The sequence below is a fragment of the Salvelinus namaycush genome, chromosome 14 (genome assembly GCF_016432855.1).
Source record: "Salvelinus namaycush isolate Seneca chromosome 14, SaNama_1.0, whole genome shotgun sequence".
Lineage (NCBI taxonomy): Eukaryota > Metazoa > Chordata > Actinopteri > Salmoniformes > Salmonidae > Salvelinus > Salvelinus namaycush.
The window spans coordinates 13412257-13429561 of record NC_052320.1 but is presented as its reverse complement, the minus strand read 5'-3'; the positions used below and the strand labels follow the sequence as shown (position 1 = coordinate 13429561).

The window sequence follows — 17305 nt, the reverse complement described above, 5'->3', positions numbered from 1 at the left end:
CAAACTTAGGGGAGGGTGATTTTGGCTCTGAAAAACAAAAACAAAAAACATTAAAAACAATGATAGTACCGGTATTCCCATGAAAATCTGTGGACAATTTTACTGCCTTGGTGATTGATGAATGACTCCCACAAGTCTGGGTTGATGTTCATGTCCTCAGGTGAAAATGGAATCAGACACCTGACAACATAGAATCACAACTGAAATATTAAAATAAAAAATGGCTTTTATTTGAATGCAGTTAAATCAAGCAGGTTACCATAAACTAGCTATTTAAGTTTTGTAAGTCAATGGGTATTGTAAGAGGTGATATAAATGGATTTAGTTTGGTTACCTCAAGAGTTCTTCAAAAGAACATTGGTTTCATCTGTGTCTTTCATGATGATGTTCACATACCCACTTGCAAGAGGCAACTTGGTGAGAAATACACAACTTTACTGTACAATTGTGTAATTTATTACAACAATGAATGAACACTAAATGTCACCCACAAATAAAGCAAATCTCACCAGTGTTTTCAGGTCTCTATTCCTCATGTTGGTTAAGCCACAAAGTATCGTGGCTGTACAAAGTATCGTGGTTGTCGATCCACTGAAGCTTCTCTATTATGTGCTCGTCCCTCCTGAATTTTATCCTTCTGTATAAAACGTAAAATATGATATTGACGGTCCTGAAGGACGGTTATAACATAGCCATTTAAGAAAGTGTTGGTGCAATAACAAATTGGATTTGTTAAAAATCATTTACACACTTTAATATTTCCTCTTCTGCTGGAGCATGCTGCTTTATTGACATGGTGCATTCTATATCTTTATCAGCAACAGGGGGAATGAAGGGAAGAACATAGTTGTCAACACAAACAGTTGCAGTTGCTACTTTCTCCACTTGTAAAGGGACAGATATATTCCAAATGTTAGCATAGGCCTACCTGCAGCAATCTTGTCATTAGTAGATCTGGGTGAGGTGTTCTTTGGTAGGGGTGGAAGTCTATCCTATTAAATACAATAAATACAGAAATGTGATGTTACATTAAAACTGTTCCAAGCTTTTAACAGAGCTCAGAGATTGATCATTAATTCCTATTGTGTAGGTAGCTAAAATACCTGGTCCTGTAATAAATACCATTTAAAATAACACAAGCATATTGCTATTACATTGTTATAACTAACTTCTTTCTAAGCAGGGTTTCTCACACACCCAAAGATAGATGGCTGACACAGACCTTTCATAAACACTGATAAGGAAAGGCCTTGATCAAAAGAGTGCTTGGGTCCGCATTTCACGAAATAATGAGACACACACATAACCAAGGACAGAGGGCTGACTACGCACACACAAAATCTCCTGCTTAGCTGAACATTTGATAACAAAGAACTTTTGCTATAAGACTCAGAAGGATGACGCCCAGCTCATCAGGACCAATCTGAGAAGACAACAACCTGTCCAGAACCAACCAAAGGACCAGAACTTCCAGACTCAACCTACTTTCTGTGTTGTATAAATGTCTATGCATTTCTGTTATCTGGGCTTTTTTCTGGAGGTTCTCTATGAGCCGAAGGAACGAGACCGTATACGCTTGTACCAGATATCTTTACTCATAATTAAACTGTCGCTTGTCATACAATTTATCACCTTGTCTGAATCGATCCTTGACCGGCTCACCCTTCTCCATATCCAATTATCAACAGTCCCTCAAGCAAATTACCAAGGGACGGCCTGTGTTCAAAGCTTGTCTCATGGAGGACATCTCTTTAAGGTACTGTTTCAGATGTAAAAACCCATTTTCAGTTTGTGCGGCCATGGAGGGTAGAGATCTGACATGGTCCTCCTCTAAAAGAAATGTAACCAAATCTATTAGCCATATATGCCTATGTTTAAAAAAAAATCTGAATCAGTTCAGTGGATAAATAGAAAGTCATACAAACAGTAGGATACTCTTAACAGTGAAGGCAAGTAGAAATCATTAGACTGTGTTTTTAGAGGGCTAACGTATCCCTTTAAATTTGCTAGCTAACTAACTACGTCACAGATTGTGTTATGCTAACCTGGCTAGCTAGCGTGCTAATTTTATGATGGTTTCACATAACTTCTCTGAAGCAACTGAAATTAACATACTTTTACATTATTGTTGAAGTTGCTTAAACGTTGGTTGCTTAAACGTTGGTTAACGTTTCTTACCTTTGCTGTGGTGTGCTTTGTTATTTATATTATGGCTAATGCTAAATCTTCTCGACATCTCCAAAGCCACCATCTGAGCATGCGCGCGGCACAAACGAGATAAGAAAGACAGTACAGTATGAAGATATCACACTTGTAAGCGATTTCATGGCGACGTTGGCTAGCTAAACCACATAGTGTTAGTTATACGGCAGGTAGCCTAGTGGTTAGAGCGTTGGACTAGTAACCTTGACTAGTAACCTAGTAAGCTTGCAAGATCGAAACCCTGAACAAGACAGTTCCACTGTTCCTAGGCCGTCGTTGAAAATAAGAATTTGTTCTTAACTGATTTGTCTACTAAAATAAAAATACATTCTTAGAAACGAAACACGTAATCGGATCTAACGGTCGTCTCGCGCAGAACGGCGCATGTGCAGATCGTCAAATCAAAGGCACTCCTTCGATATAAAGTTGTTTTTGACGAAAATGAAAACGTGTCAGTTTGTCATTTCCACGAGGTTGGCATTGTATTGAATCTAGGTTGTGCCTTTTAGATTTCGAGAAAATTAATAACTAAGGAAGAATTCTCTCATTGACTTCTCCAACCCCTGCTTGGTCTGTTTCGCAAGCGTTCACGAAATTCTCACGATGTGAGAAGTACCACTCTGTGGCAGTACCATGGGTTCTATTTCCTCGTTCCTCCTAGTCAAATATTTCATTTGGTCTCTTAAAAATTGTAGCTACCACAAACACCAAGCAGAGGCGGTGATGTTTCTGCTGATATTTTCAATGATTGTTTCTGTTTAGTCTAAAATGTAATCCTGAGATTATTTTTAGGAGACTAAAATTTATAACGCGCTTGTTTCCAATCCTTACGGTAATGCTGAAGCGCTTCTGGTGCTTAGGTATACGGTTGATTTGTTATGGATTGATGGATGGAATGGGTCTATCCTGCTGGTTTTGCAGTCAGTTTGACATTTTCTAGGTACCTCTAAATTATGTGATGTCGTGTGATATCCTCGTGTTGTTATTATGATGTCCCAGTTGATGTTTTGAGATCTCGAGGGGAGATCTGCATGAAGTTCGCATTAGCTGGAATCTTAGCTAGTATCTGCCTGCAACTAGCTAGCTATGAGGCCTGCTGTTTTGGGAAATCGATCGGACCCGCAGGACTAAACCAAACACAGGTGACGTTTACCTATGCAATATATGTTATTTTCCAGTTGTTGACAAACAGTTTTCCATAAGCGTCCTTAGCCTAGCTAGTTGCTTTGGTCCGCATAACACACAGCCTGGGCCCGTAGATAGCAGAACACTTTGATGAAACACTAACGTTAGCTAACGTTTGAGTTGTAATGCTGCTAAAATGATTTGAACTGTTTGATCTATTACAACAATGTAAGATAACTAGTTAACACCAGCTGTCAGTTTATGATGATAGAGAGGTAGCCAGCTTCCAGTAATCTCTTTGCCTCCCATTTTGTGTAGACATGGCTTCCCAGCTCCAGGTTTTCTCCTCTCCCTCAGTCTCCTCCAGCGCATACACCCGCACCAAGAAATTGAAGGTAGAGAACAGTGTGTGGGATGTGAGCAGCCAGGTGGGAGACAACAACTACACTTACTACCAGCAGCAGGGCCCCATCCAGGGAAATGGAAACACATCCTCCCCCTCTGCATCAAGTTTCAACCCAGCATACAACTCCTCCAACTCCAACCAGGGGTATCCATCAATGGGGGGAGGCTCCCGGGAGCAGACAGTCGTACGGGCGGCAGACAGCACAGGCAGTGCCCGGGGACCCTCTTCCTCCTCCTCTACCAGTCACCATGTCAAGGATGCTGCATCCTCCTCCCAGCCAGGGGACCTATACCACAAGCAGTACAGTAACAGCCTGAAGAGGAAAAGTGAGGAGGTGGACAGCAGTGACAGTGTTCAGATCCTGGAGGAGCTCTCTGCCCCTGTGCTCTCCAACCGCCCCGCTCCTGGTGGGGGGACCACCACAGCCCAGTCAATAGCACATTCCACCTCCACCACTAAGAGTAGTAACTCCCACAGTGAGGGAGACTACCAGCTAGTGCAGCATGAGATCCTGTGTTCTTTGTCTAACAGTTATGAGGTGCTGGAATTCCTAGGGAGAGGTACATTTGGCCAGGTGGCTAAATGCTGGAAGCGTGGCACCAATGAAATCGTGGCCATCAAGATATTGAAGAATCATCCTTCATATGCCCGGCAAGGTCAAATTGAGGTTAGTGTCACTAAGCAGAAGTGACTTTCTTGTAAGCTTTAACCAGATAAATTAGTCTCTGGTCAGAGCTTCAATTGAATTTGAAAATTGTAGAGGTACCATAAATGTGTACATTTTGTAGAAGTTTGGGAAGGAGGTGATAATAAAATAGTTTAACATATCTACAGTGCCTTCAGAAAGTATCCACACCCCTTGACTTTCTCCACATTTTGTTGTTAGAGCCTGAATTTAAATTTGATTTAATTTAGATGTTGTGTCACTGGCCTACACACAATACCCCATAATGTCAAAGTGGAATTATGTTTTCTGAAATGTTTACAAATTAATAAAAAATGAAAAGCTGAAATGTCTTGGGTCAATAAGTATTCAGCCCCTTTGTTATGGCAAGCCTAAATATGTTCAGGAGTAAACTTTTGCTTAACAAGTAAGTTGCATGGACTCTCTGTGTGCAATAATAGTGTTTAACATGATTTTTTTAATGACTACCTCATCTCTATACCCCACACATACAATTATCTGTAGGATCCCTTAGTCGAGCAGTGAATTTCAAACACAGATTCAACCACAAAGACCAGGGAGGATTTTCAATGCCTACCTATTGGTAGATAGCTTTTTTTTCTTTCTTTTTTTAAAACCAGACATTGAATATCCCTTAACATGGTGAAGTTTTTCATTACACTTTGGATGGTGTATCAATATACCCAGTCACTACAAACATACAGGTGTCCTTCCTAACTCAGTTGCCGGAGAGGAAGGAAACTAGTTACTCCATAATCCTAACTTAAATGACATATTGAAAAGAAGGAAGCCTGTGCAGAATACAAATATTGCAAAACATGCATCCTGTTTACAATAAGGCACTAAATTAAAACTGCTAACTTTATGTCCTGAATACAAAGTGTTATGTTTGGGGCAAACACAGCACATAAATGAGTACCGCTCTTCATATTTTCAAGCATGGTGGTGGCTGCATCATGTTATGGGTATGCTTGTCATCGCATGGACTAGGGAGTTTTTTTTAGGACAAAAATAAATGGAATGGAACTAAGCAAAAACAAAGTCCAAGGGGAAAACCTGGTTCAGTATGCTTTCCAACAGACACTGGGAGACAAATTCACATTTCAGCAGGACAATAACTTAAAACACAAGGCCAAATATACACTGGAGTGTATGACATTGACAATGACATTGAATGATCCTGAGTGGCCGAGTTACAGTTTTGACTTAAATCAGCTTGAAAATCTATGGCAAGACTTGAAAATGGCTATCTAGCAATGATCAACAACCAACTTGACAGAGCTTGAAGAATGTATAAAGAATAATGTGCAAATATTGTACAATCCAGGTGTGCAAAGCTCTTAAAAACATACCCAGAAAGACTCACAGCAGTAAACGGTGACAGGGGTGTGAATACTTATGTAAATGTGATATTTCTGTATTTAATTTTCAATACATTTTCGAAAATGTGAAAAAACATGTTTGACTTTGTCATTATGGGTTGTTGTGTGTAGATGGTTGAGAGAAAAAAATATATTTAATCCGTTTTGAATTCAGGCTGTAACACAACAAAATGTGGAATTAATACTTTATGAAGGCTCTGTATCTGCCATTGTCCTGCAGGTGAGTATCCTGGGCAGACTGAGCACAGAGAACGCAGACGAGTTCAACTTTGTGCGTTCCTACGAGTGTTTCCAACACAAGAACCACACTTGTCTCGTGTTTGAGATGTTGGAGCAGAATCTCTATGACTTTCTGAAGCACAGCAAGTTCAGCCCGCTGCTGCTCAAGTCCATCCGGCCTGTGCTGCAGCAGGTACGATACAGTACAATTAATTGTCTTGAACACTTTTTTTAGTACTGCACAATACTACTATATGCAAAATAACACAATACACTGTACATATTGCACGTTACCCATATCATACACATATTGTACAGCCACATACATATATATATATATATATATATATATATATATTGTTTTTACATTGCCACGTATGTCATCAGGTGGCCACGGCCCTGTTGAAGCTGAAGAGCCTGGGTCTAATCCATGCTGACCTGAAGCCTGAGAACATCATGCTGGTGGATCCTCTCAGACAACCCTACAGGGTGAAGGTCATCGACTTCGGCTCCGCCAGCCACGTTTCTAAGGCAGTGTGTTCCACCTACCTACAGTCACGCTACTACCGGTGAGTGCCAGTCAGGGTTGGGGTCAATTTCATGTAGATTCAGTAAATTCAGGAAGTAAACTGAATATCCCAATAAGTAAAATCGGCATTGTAATTTCAATTTACTTATTGAATTGATTGAATACAAATTTAATTGAGCCCAACCCTGGTGCATGCGTCATTTTGTGACACAAGAGTCTCAGTAGCCATGGATGTATTGCAGGCTCAATATTATGTACTCATGTTATCAACATGTTCAATGGTTTAAAGTTGAAGTCAGAAGTTTACATACACTTTGGTTGGAGTCGTTGTTCAACCACTCCACAAATTTCTTGTTAACAAACTAGTTTTGGCAAGTCGATTAGGACATCTACTTTGTGCATGACACAAGTAATTTTTCCAACAATTGTTTACAGACAGATTATTTCATTTATAATCCACTGTATCACAATTCCAGTGGGTCAGAAGTTTACATACACTAAGTTGACTGTGCCTTTCAACAACTTTGAAAAATCCAGAAAATTATGTCATGGCTTTAGAAGCCTGTGATAGGCTAATTGACATCATTTGAGTCCATTGGAGGTGTACCTGTAGATGTATTTCAAGGCCTACCTTCAAACTCAGTGCCTCTTTGCTTGACATCATGGGAAAATCAAAATAAATCAGCTAAGACCTCAGAAAATAAATTGTAGACCTCCACAAGTCTGCTTCATCCATGGGAGCAATTTCCAAACGCCTGAAGGTACCACGTTTATCTGTACAAACAATAGTATGCAAGTATAAACACCATGGGACCACACAGCTGTCATACTGCTCAGGAAGGAGACGCGTTCTGTCTCATAGAGATTAACGTACTTTGGTGCGAAAAGTGCAAATCAATCCCAGAACAAAAGCAAAGGACCTTGTGAAGATGCTGGAGGAAACAGGTACAAAAGTATCTATATCCACAGTTAAATGAGTCCTTTATCGACATAACCTGAAAGGCCGCTCAGCAAGGAAGAAGCCACTGCTCCAAAACCGCCATAAAAAAGCCAGACTACGGTTTGAAACTGCACATATGGACAAAGATCATACTTTTTGGAGAAATGTTCTCTGGTCTGATGAAACAAAAATAGAACTGAAAATAGAACTGAAAACTGAAAAAATAGAACATAATGACCATCGTTATGTTTGGAGGAAAAAGGGGGAGGCTTGCAAGCCGAAGAACACCATCCCAACCGTGAAGAACGGGGGTGGCAGCATCATGTTGTGGGGGTGTTTTGCTGCAGGAGGGACTGGTGCACTTCACAAAATAGATGGCATCATGAGGAAAGGAAAATTATGTGGATATATTGAAGCAACATCTCAAGACATCAGTCAGGAAGTTAAAGCTTGGTCGCAAATGGGTCTTCCAAATGGACAATGACCCCAAGCATACTTCCAAAGTTGTGGCAAAATGGCTTAAGGACAACAAAGTCAAGGTATTGGAGTGGCCATCACAAAGCCCTGACCTCAATCCTATAGAACATTTGTGGGCAGAACTGAAAAAGCGTGTGCGAGCAAGGAGGCCTACAGTACAAACCTGACTCAGTTACACCAGCTCTGACAGGAGGAATGGGCCAAAATTCACCCAACTTATTGTGGGAAGCTTGTGGAAGGCTACCCGAAAGGTTTGACCCAAGTTAAAAAATTTAAAGGCAATGCTACCAAATACTAATTGAGTGTATGTAAACTTCTGACCCACTGGGAATGTGAAAGAAATAAAAGCTGAAATAAATAATTCTCTCTACTATTATTCTGACATTTAACATTCTTAAAATAAAGTGGTGATCCTAACTGACCTAAGGCAGGGCATTTTTACTAGGATTAAATGTCAGGAATTGTGAAAAACTGAGTATAAATGTATTTGGCTAAGGTGTATGTAACCTTCCGACTTCAACTATATGTGTCGTTGCAGGGCGCCAGAGATCATCCTGGGCCTTCCCTTCTGTGAAGCTATAGATATGTGGTCTCTGGGCTGCGTCATTGCTGAACTGTTCTTGGGTTGGCCTCTTTATCCTGGTGCCTCAGAGTATGATCAGGTCAGCACCACCTCTTCTACTTTTTGTGAGACACGACACTGTCATCCATCATTGACATGTATTTGTTTCCTCCATTTTGTTGAAGTATCAGTCATACATGAAGTGGCTGGTTTCCCGGACCCAGATTAAGTGTAGTCCTGGACTAAAGTGTGTTCAGTGGAGATTCCCATTTGAAGTGTTTTCTAGTCCAACACTAGGCTTAATCGGTGTCTGGGAAACTGGCCCTAAGTCTGTTTGTGACCAACCTCTGATTAACACTGTTGCTGTTGCTTTTCTCTTGGCTTCATCAGATCCGGTACATCTCCCAGACCCAGGGCCTGCCTGCTGAATACCTCCTGAGTGAAGGCACCAAATCCAGTCGCTTCTTTAACAGAGGCCCTGACTCCAGCTACCCCCTATGGAGGCTCAAGGTACAGTAGGTAACATATTAGGAATCAGAATGTTGATAATTACATGTTTATAACTATGTTTCAAGTTTTTCAAGTTTTAAGTTTTTTTAGTTGTATGTACAGGATATACATGGTATATACCTTCAAACGAAATGCTTACTTGCAGGTTCCTTCTCAACAATGCAACAACAATAAGAAATAATACAAGATAAGAATACGAACATAAAGTAAATGGCTCAGTAGAATAGAATACATTTTTTTGCATAAGTAAAATACAGGAAGGCACATTTAATGTACAATATTTACACATGTATTAGAGAAAGGGGGGATTGAAGGGCTGGTGTTTAAATTGTTCAGTATTAGCAATAGTGGATAAGAGTATGGTAGCGGCAATTGTGATGTGTGGGTGCATATTGATGAAATATCTTGTTCACTGATGTATATTGTACAGTACATTTTAATAGTATTTATTAATTTTTTTACGTTTTCTTTTTGTCTGTAGACTCCTTCAGAGCACGAGGCGGAGCTGGGGATAAAGTCAAAGGAGGCTCGGAAATACATCTTCAACTGTCTGGATGATATGATGCAGGTGAGGGTGACTAGGTCGACATTCATTCTATAAATCCACTCTTGTCATTAATCCATTACTATTTTGTATTAGGCTTACAAATTGGTATGTTTCATATCTCCAATTTATTTGATCTCTTCAGCATAGACTTGGATGAGTAAAGATGCAATATGCAACTGTCATTCGGATTGAAAGCAAGTCTAATAAGCTGTATATCTGTTCTATGCACTATTTCTATGCTTCCCGTTCTTAAGTTTTGTTTTTTGCATCTTTTACTTTCGGCTTTGTGCACCAGCTTCAAATAGCTGAAAACAATATTTTTGGTTATGGAAAATATATTTCACAGCGTTTAAAAAATAAAATAATAATAATAATAATTAAAGACGGTACAATGATTCTCTACACTATGCTTGCTTGTTTTGTCACATAAAACTGAAATTAGGCTAATTTTAGCAACCAGGAAATGGTGGAGCGATTTCTGCATTGTGTATCTATAAATGTTTACATTTTAGTCATTTAGCAGACTTTCTGTACGTTGTGGCAGGTGAACATGACTAGTCTGGCGGGGACTGATATCCAGGCAGAGAAGGCGGACCGGAGAGAGTTTATTGACCTGCTGAAGAAGATGCTAACGCTGGACGCAGACAAACGCATCACCCCCATGAAGACCCTCAACCACACCTTCGTCACCATGACCCACCTGCTGCACTTCCCTCACAGCTCACAGTAAGTAGAGGATCGTCAGGTCTATCGTATTGTGGCATTTATGTCAAATGAAATGTAATATAATTTTTTGGACCAAAGAGCTATTACACACGATAGCCCAGGAATAAGACAGCTTGGCAAATCTCCTTGTTTTTCTCTCGAGATAAAATGTGTCATCAAATCAAATCAAATGTATTTATGAAGCCCTTTTTACATCAGCAGTTGTCACAAAGTGCTTATACAGAAACCCAGCCTAAAACCCCAAACAGCAAGCAATGCAGATGTAGAAGCACGGTGGTTAGGAAAAACTCCCCAGAAAGACAGGAACCGAGGACGAAACCTAGAGAGGAACCAGGCTCTGAGGTGTGGCCAGTCCTCTTCTGGCTGTGCCAGGTGGATATTATAAGAGTACAGAGTACCTTGCTCCTTTAGATTCATATATGCCTTGATATTTCTTATTTTTCAGTGTGAAGTCGTGCTTCCAGAACATGGACATTTGCAAGCGAAGGGTCAGCCCTTTCGAGAGTGGAAAGAATCTGTTTTCTAGCAGCAACACCCCCAGTGCAGCTACAAACCTCACTGTTACATTTAGCAGCCAGCTCAACCAGCACAACCAGGTGAGAACTGTTGTGGAAATTTTTACACAGGGACACTAAAAGTCAATCTTAAATTAATCATTATTGTCAGCGCGCTGGAGGTTCCAACAAACGTAATGCTTCATAGTGAACGTCTGTCTGTCAGAAGCTCAGACATGTTATATTTGCATGATTTAGCATAACTAATTAATCATGACTGTTTTGTTTCATTCATGTGACCGACCAATACTGGGTCATGCATGTGACAGACCAATACCTCACTTCTTCTAAGCTGAGACCTTGAAACTGAGATATCTTTCGTCCTCAAAACAAGGTCTGGGTGTACTGCCAAATTGCAGCTACTGATAGTGAGGATTCGTTGTCAGTCACTTGCATGAACACAGAAATTGGTTTATAGAACAGCACATGAATAGAACACAGAAATTACAGAAATTACACAGAAAAACACATTTTCATCACAGAACTAAGGATCTTTTCCCCCTTAAGCTAAAATCTTTTATCATCAGACTTATTCAGCATGTCCTAGCATGAACATTTTACAGCATGTAAAGTGTGAAAGTAAAATGTGATGAATGGTATTTCATGTTATCCACACCATGTCAGATGGCGTCAACCGGTGGCCAGTCCCTGTCCCTGAGCAGCAACGTCCCTCTGCTGAACTACCAGTCGGGGCTGTATCAGCAGGCTACTATCAACATCCCAGGTCTCCACCAGCAAAGTGTCCCTCTGCAGACCAGACCCACCCAGCTGTGTGGCCAGGCAGAGCCTTTCCAGCAGACTCTCATAGTCTGCCCACCCACCATCCAGGGTGAGAACAGATGGGGCAGGGTTATAATGTTATAAGTATAGTTTGTTTGCCTCTCTTGCTGAACTCGAATGAAGACCAAATTCATGTCGCAGCTAAGTACATAGGTTGTAATGTGGGAGACCGCTTTCAGTAATACATGTTGTGTAGCCTTATGTGATGTAATAACACAAGAGGATCTGAACTTCATAATGTTGTCCAATTGTCCCTAGTTAGATGTAATGTCTGCAGTTTGCATCTGTAGAGCTGTATGCATGACATCGTAACTAATCTACCGCTTTCCTTTCTTCTTAGGCCTCCAGTCATCCGGTAAACACTCTGGGTTCCCAGTGAGGATGGATAACTCTGTTCCCATGGTGCCCCAGAACCAGTCCACTCAGCCTCTGCATCTCCAGCCTGGAATGCTCACACAGGTACAGCAAGACTGAGTGCTGCATGACTACCCACCACAGCTTGACTCCATGTGTGTCCATTGAAATCCTATGAATAACCAGAGTAGTATTGACAGGATTCATCACACCAAGGTGTTTAGCCTCCTTAACATCCTGTCCTTTCTTTGGGAATCAGTCTCAGACTGATTGGTGAAGGGATGTGGAGATCGGATTGACCTTCCCCGTCCAGTTATCTAACCCCTACATCCCTCCCTCAAACCTCCTCCCCACCAGCAATCCTGCAATCCATTGATGGTAGCCACCCTGCAGGCCCCTGTGGCAGGAATGGCCCCTCTGTATTCACTGCCCCTGGGCTGTGGGGCTGGAAGGCCTGGCCTACTGGAACAGAGCCCCACCATGCTGGTAAAGCACCATCACTGCTACCCCGTTGCCCCTTTCTCCTCCGACACATGTCAGGGGTGGGCAGAGCATGGGACGCATGTACTGCTGCTAACTCTGGTCTGTGCTTATGCTTGTAGCATCTCATCTTTCCTTTTCTCTTCCCCTTCCAAAAAGAGAGCTTTTGCATTATGATACAGAGACAGCTGAAGTTTCTGGAAGTCTTGCTGAAATGTAAATAGATTCAACCACATGTAAATTTGCACTTCATCACTTCAACCTTTGGAATCCCTGTTGATTCAAAATATCAATGTCGTTTCTTTGGTCCTGGAATCGTGCAGCAGACATTAGAAATACCATCTTAGAATGCTGCCCCTTGATTGTCTGTCATGCTTCTCTTAACAGATTACTCTGAGTTTCAGGTTTTAAACCACCTTCTCAGTTCCACAGAACTCTGTCTTCCAGGGCATGTCTGCTTGGCTTGAGAGAATGAACAGTTTTTTCTTCTGCCAGTTGGAGTGCCGGTTTAATGGTGTTTTAATTTCAAACATATTTCCCTCAGCAGTAATTATTGAGGTTTTCTCTATTCGGGTCATGCTTTGGAAGTCCGGGGAACAGAGAACAATCATAGGATGTTTTTCTTTCCCCTCTGAATTTGAGCTTGACTCAGTGGGGGCATGCTGGATGCCTATAGCTTTCCATGTATGACAGGAGCAGACACTGAATCATGTCCATCTGCAAACTGCATGTGCTTGTCATGCCTCTTCCCAGTGGTTCTTGTAGAATCCACACCCAACCTGTAATGGTCTGACTCATACTCACATGTAGCACAGCATTTTTCTATTTCCCTTAAAACAGACTGTTCAACTTGCTTTCATTGATCTCAGTATTAGTTGTTTTAGAAGCAAACCTAGAATAAATCACTTTGTTTGTTTTTGTCTGTGTGTGTGTACAGCAGGGCTGGCCAGCAGGTACCCAGCAGATCCTCATCCCCTCCACGTGGCAGCAGATGCCAGGTATGTCCCTCCAAAACCCCAGCCAAACCCAGACTCTGGTCCCTGACTCCCCCATGGGAGCCCCCCTCTCTGGGGGAGACAGCTCAGGAAAACAGGCCTCACACTGGAGGTGAGTACTGCAGTGCTGTCCCTCTGGGCACTAAGGCCATATCATTGTCCAAAGAGCAGAATGTTAGAGGAATCACAGAGGAAGCCCTAATTTGATATTTTCGGACATTATTTTGTATCTAGGTTACAGTATGTGGAGACGTTAGATGGTTCAGATAATATTGTGTTGTACTGATTCAAATATGCTAGGGAAGCTAACTACAAGTTGTTGTCATGCCAGGGGTCGTCATGGCAGTCATTACCATGGCATCAAACAGCAGGACCATACACTGGGGCGTCATGCACCTGCGGCCCAGTTCCAAGCAAGATCTCAGCAGGGGAAGAGGTCTAAGGCTCGACATGCCGACAGTAGGGCCAGGTAATTTTCAACCCAATGGCCAGGTCCCAAAATACACACTTTATTCATACTCTTCTATACTGTATGGTTCTCTTCCTCATCAGGTATGTGATTTCTATGAATCAGTGAGAGCTTTATGATTGATGACTTTCAGATCAAAGCAAACTTTTTTAAAGCACATTGAAACATCTCAATATACTTTCCTGTTAAAATGCCATTTGTCCCTTTGCAGGCCTGTGTCGTCGCTGCAGACAGCCGCCCCTATGGTCCACAACACACCACTGCCTGCCTTGAGTGGTGATCCAATTGTCATCTCTGATACTCCCAGCCCTGCTGTCAGCATTATCATTATCCATAGTGACACAGAGGACGAGGATGACGGGAAGTTCCCTGCTGCCAGGTAAGGTCCCATCCTGTGTATTCTCATGTATCCACCTAATGTGTGAATGAATGAGAGACAATAGTAGCTGAAACCAGCACCGTGGATGACCCTGGCTTTAGTCTCAATCCCTCTGGTGCATGTGTCTGTGTGTCTCAAGGGGTTGGGTTGAAAGCAAAAGAGGAATTTTTGTGTTCTGAAAAGAAAACGATAAAGTTTTCTTCCTCTTTTCTGTCACAGCTCTGGTGCTAACCAGCGGGCCAACGTGATTAGCTGTGTGACAGTCCACGACTCGCATGACTCTGACTCGTCCACCAGCAGTCCCCTGAGCCCCAAGGGCCTGGCCAACAACTCCTCCTCGTCCCAGACCTCCCACTCCTTCTCCAAGTCTCTAGCCATCATCCTGCCCTTAGTGAAGACCCAGTCTGGGGAGAGCAGAGTACAAAAAACAGGTTGGCATGGTAACACACCTCCAGTCTAGTGTTCCCCCTACTATTGTATAGGTGGGGCTGCCCACCTTAGTTTTGTTGCCTTTCACCTTAAATAATTTGGTTTTATTGATTTTCAGATCAACCTGCTAATGTCTCTGGTAAATCCAAGAAGGGGACAGCTCAGCAGTCCAGCAGGGCAGGAAGGACCTCCATTTCTGATCGCAACCAGAGTGCCACAACTAGCAGATCCCAACCACTCAACCTGAGTCAGGTAAGGGTATATGGTTGATCTCAATGGTCATGTCTTAGGGTTTTTATTAAAAATGTAGTTATCTAGAATGTGAATGAAGGTATATAATGTATGTATGAGGTGGCAGGTAGCCTAGTGGTTAGAGCATTGGGCCAGTAACCAAAAGGTTGCTAAATCGAATCCCCGAGCTGACAATGTAAAAATCTGTTGTTCTGCCCCTGAACAAGGCAGTTAACCCACTGTTCCTAGGCCGTCATTGAAAATAAGAATTTGTTCTTAACTGACTTGCCTAGTTAAATAAAGATTAAATGGAAAAAGAAAAAAAAATTAAATGGAAAATGTGAATGAAGTGATATAAATTGTAGCCAATGTTTTCCTCTCCAGGTACAGCAGTCTGTGATGTCATCGTCACAAGACAGAACAGGAGGCAACAACAGCTCCTTGCCCCAACAACAGACCACTTACCCTCCTCCCATCTCCTCCAACTCCTCTTACCGGCTGCACGAGGCTGCCTCCATCTTCATCTCTACCCCGAACCTGTACGCCTACCCTGCCTCTGCTGCCCTGGCCTCTGTCTCCCAGGCCGTGGACCAGCTCCATGCCGGCGGCTCTTCTCGACATGCCCGGCCCAATGGGCCCTACTCCTCCCTGGGGCTCCTACATTCCCAGGGACAGTACCACCAGCAGCAGCAGCTGGCGGCCCAGCCTTACCCCGTTCCCCGATCCAGCGCGGCAGCCTACCAGCTCAGCCAAAGAAAGCTCAGTCAGTACCCCTACCTGTGAAGAATAGAAGCTGCCTGAGACAGAACCATAGAAATATAATCTGTGGACAGATCAGCTCTCTAGCCCAGCGGAAGACCAAATGGAGACCAAGATTAGTATAGCACTGGGACAATGATATGTCATGTTTTTTTAAATGTGCAATTTATTAAGACCTTGTTTAAAATTTTAATAGCTTTGTTGGCAATTTCCTGATTTCAGAGACTGTTTTAACGTGGTAAATATTAGTTTTTTCCCTTTCCCCTTTTTTCCCGTTACTTAAATTAGGCACATTTATGTTAACAAAAAGTATTTAGACATTTCTTCTATGTAAAGCCAGTATTACGTTTTTGAATACCTTTTTTTTAGAATAATAAGCTTATAATAGCCTACCTGTCAAAAGCACTAACCATTTGTGTCCTTCATGTCATTATGACAATTTATTTCCATTGTTATTTTCATCATGTACTTCTGCTAATCAAATTGTATAATATAATGTACCTTTTATTAATTTGCTTTTATCATATTTTTGTGTGTCTATACATTGCAAATTACCCTGAACAGAGTTTGTCTTTGTTATAAATGTTTTGTGTTTATGTTTGTTAAAAAATACAGATGAAATTTATTGACAAAATGTCACCTTATCTGAAACTTCTGACATTGCCGTTTGCCAACATGAATCTTTTGTGTTTTTCTCCAGCCTGTCACCGAGGCGCTTGTCAAAGGCCCTTGACCTCGAAAGTGCTGCTCACATATTCCACACATCACATTAATAATCTCATCACCACTTTAAGCCTATTGATAGGCTCCTGTCAACCTTGAATTAATTTGAATCTGATGGTGATTCATGAGTATATAAATAGATGTTGGATATAGAGTCGATGGTTTTGGTGACATGATGGTCGTTCATACAATCATACTATTATAATGTGAAGTGCTACATAGAACAGACAATACACCTTAATCATCATATAGGCAATAAAATGGTTTTTAAGATGTATATTGTGGTACTGTATTTTTGCAAAAGATCAATAATGCTTTTTGTTAATAAGCTAAATATAACAGAATATATACTTTCATACAAAACAGATCTATAGAATGAAGTGGATACTTCTATTTGTGTTTGGTTGGCCCTGGCTGATCCGGCTTGCTCACCTCCTCCCAAATGGCGATCAGATCGGCTAGGAATGTCTGGATCTGTCAAACAAGAACTGTTCCAGACACATTAGTTATCATTTGTTGTCCTAGTCTAGTTGAAATGCCCTCTGGCTACCAGACATGTCTAATTACAGAGTTGATGAGTGAACAATATAGAGCAGGTATTGCCAACGGGTAAGCTGAATAAAAATGTGATTCACATTTTTTTATTAAAAAAAACCCCAATATATATATTTATATATATATTTTTTTCTTAAAAAAAGATACATTTCTTCACATTTTCAAACAGTCCATTTATATTTTCCAATGGGGCTATACATTTGGGTGAGGTTTTTTTCTCGCCTGAGTAGCCTCGTTTCACTGCCAAAAATAAAATTGAACCATCTAATGTTCAGCGAAATAACAAC

At 41.5% G+C, this 17305-nt stretch overlaps 1 protein-coding gene across 4 annotated transcripts; it reads left to right on the top strand.

Annotated features, from left to right (window-relative positions):
- Positions 1 to 1614: 1614 nt before the first annotated feature.
- On the top strand, positions 1615 to 16740 carry LOC120059167 (homeodomain-interacting protein kinase 1-like). 4 transcript variants are annotated; one of them, XM_039008009.1, is made up of 18 exons: positions 1615 to 1756; positions 3646 to 4400; positions 6021 to 6212; positions 6407 to 6588; positions 8504 to 8627; positions 8918 to 9037; positions 9519 to 9605; positions 10129 to 10310; positions 10756 to 10906; positions 11489 to 11693; positions 11985 to 12103; positions 12356 to 12484; positions 13416 to 13585; positions 13805 to 13942; positions 14154 to 14321; positions 14541 to 14752; positions 14869 to 15002; positions 15366 to 16740. In XM_039008009.1, the coding sequence occupies exons 2-18, from the start codon at positions 3648 to 3650 to the stop codon at positions 15762 to 15764; spliced, it is 3465 nt and encodes a 1154-aa protein (XP_038863937.1). In that variant the 5' UTR covers positions 1615 to 1756; positions 3646 to 3647; the 3' UTR covers positions 15765 to 16740. The 4 variants fall into 4 exon arrangements, with proteins under 4 accessions (XP_038863937.1, XP_038863936.1, XP_038863939.1 ...); XM_039008008.1 differs by lacking the exon at positions 1615 to 1756 and adding an exon at positions 2284 to 3344; XM_039008011.1 differs by lacking the exons at positions 1615 to 1756; positions 12356 to 12484 and adding an exon at positions 2285 to 3344 and having other exon boundaries at positions 13419 to 13585.
- Positions 16741 to 17305: the final 565 nt, after the last annotated feature.

What these genes read in the sequence shown, in the direction of transcription:
- LOC120059167 (XM_039008009.1), top strand. Translation starts at nt 3,648, where the DNA reads ATGGCTTCCCAGCTCCAGGTTTTCTCCTCTCCCTCAGTCTCCTCCAGC. An exon ending in CTGCCCACCCACCATCCAGG is followed by an intron (nt 11,694 to 11,984) that starts GTGAGAACAGAT and finishes CTTTCTTCTTAG; the next exon opens with GCCTCCAGTCATCCGGTAAA. An exon ending in AACCACTCAACCTGAGTCAG is followed by an intron (nt 15,003 to 15,365) that starts GTAAGGGTATAT and finishes TTTCCTCTCCAG; the next exon opens with GTACAGCAGTCTGTGATGTC.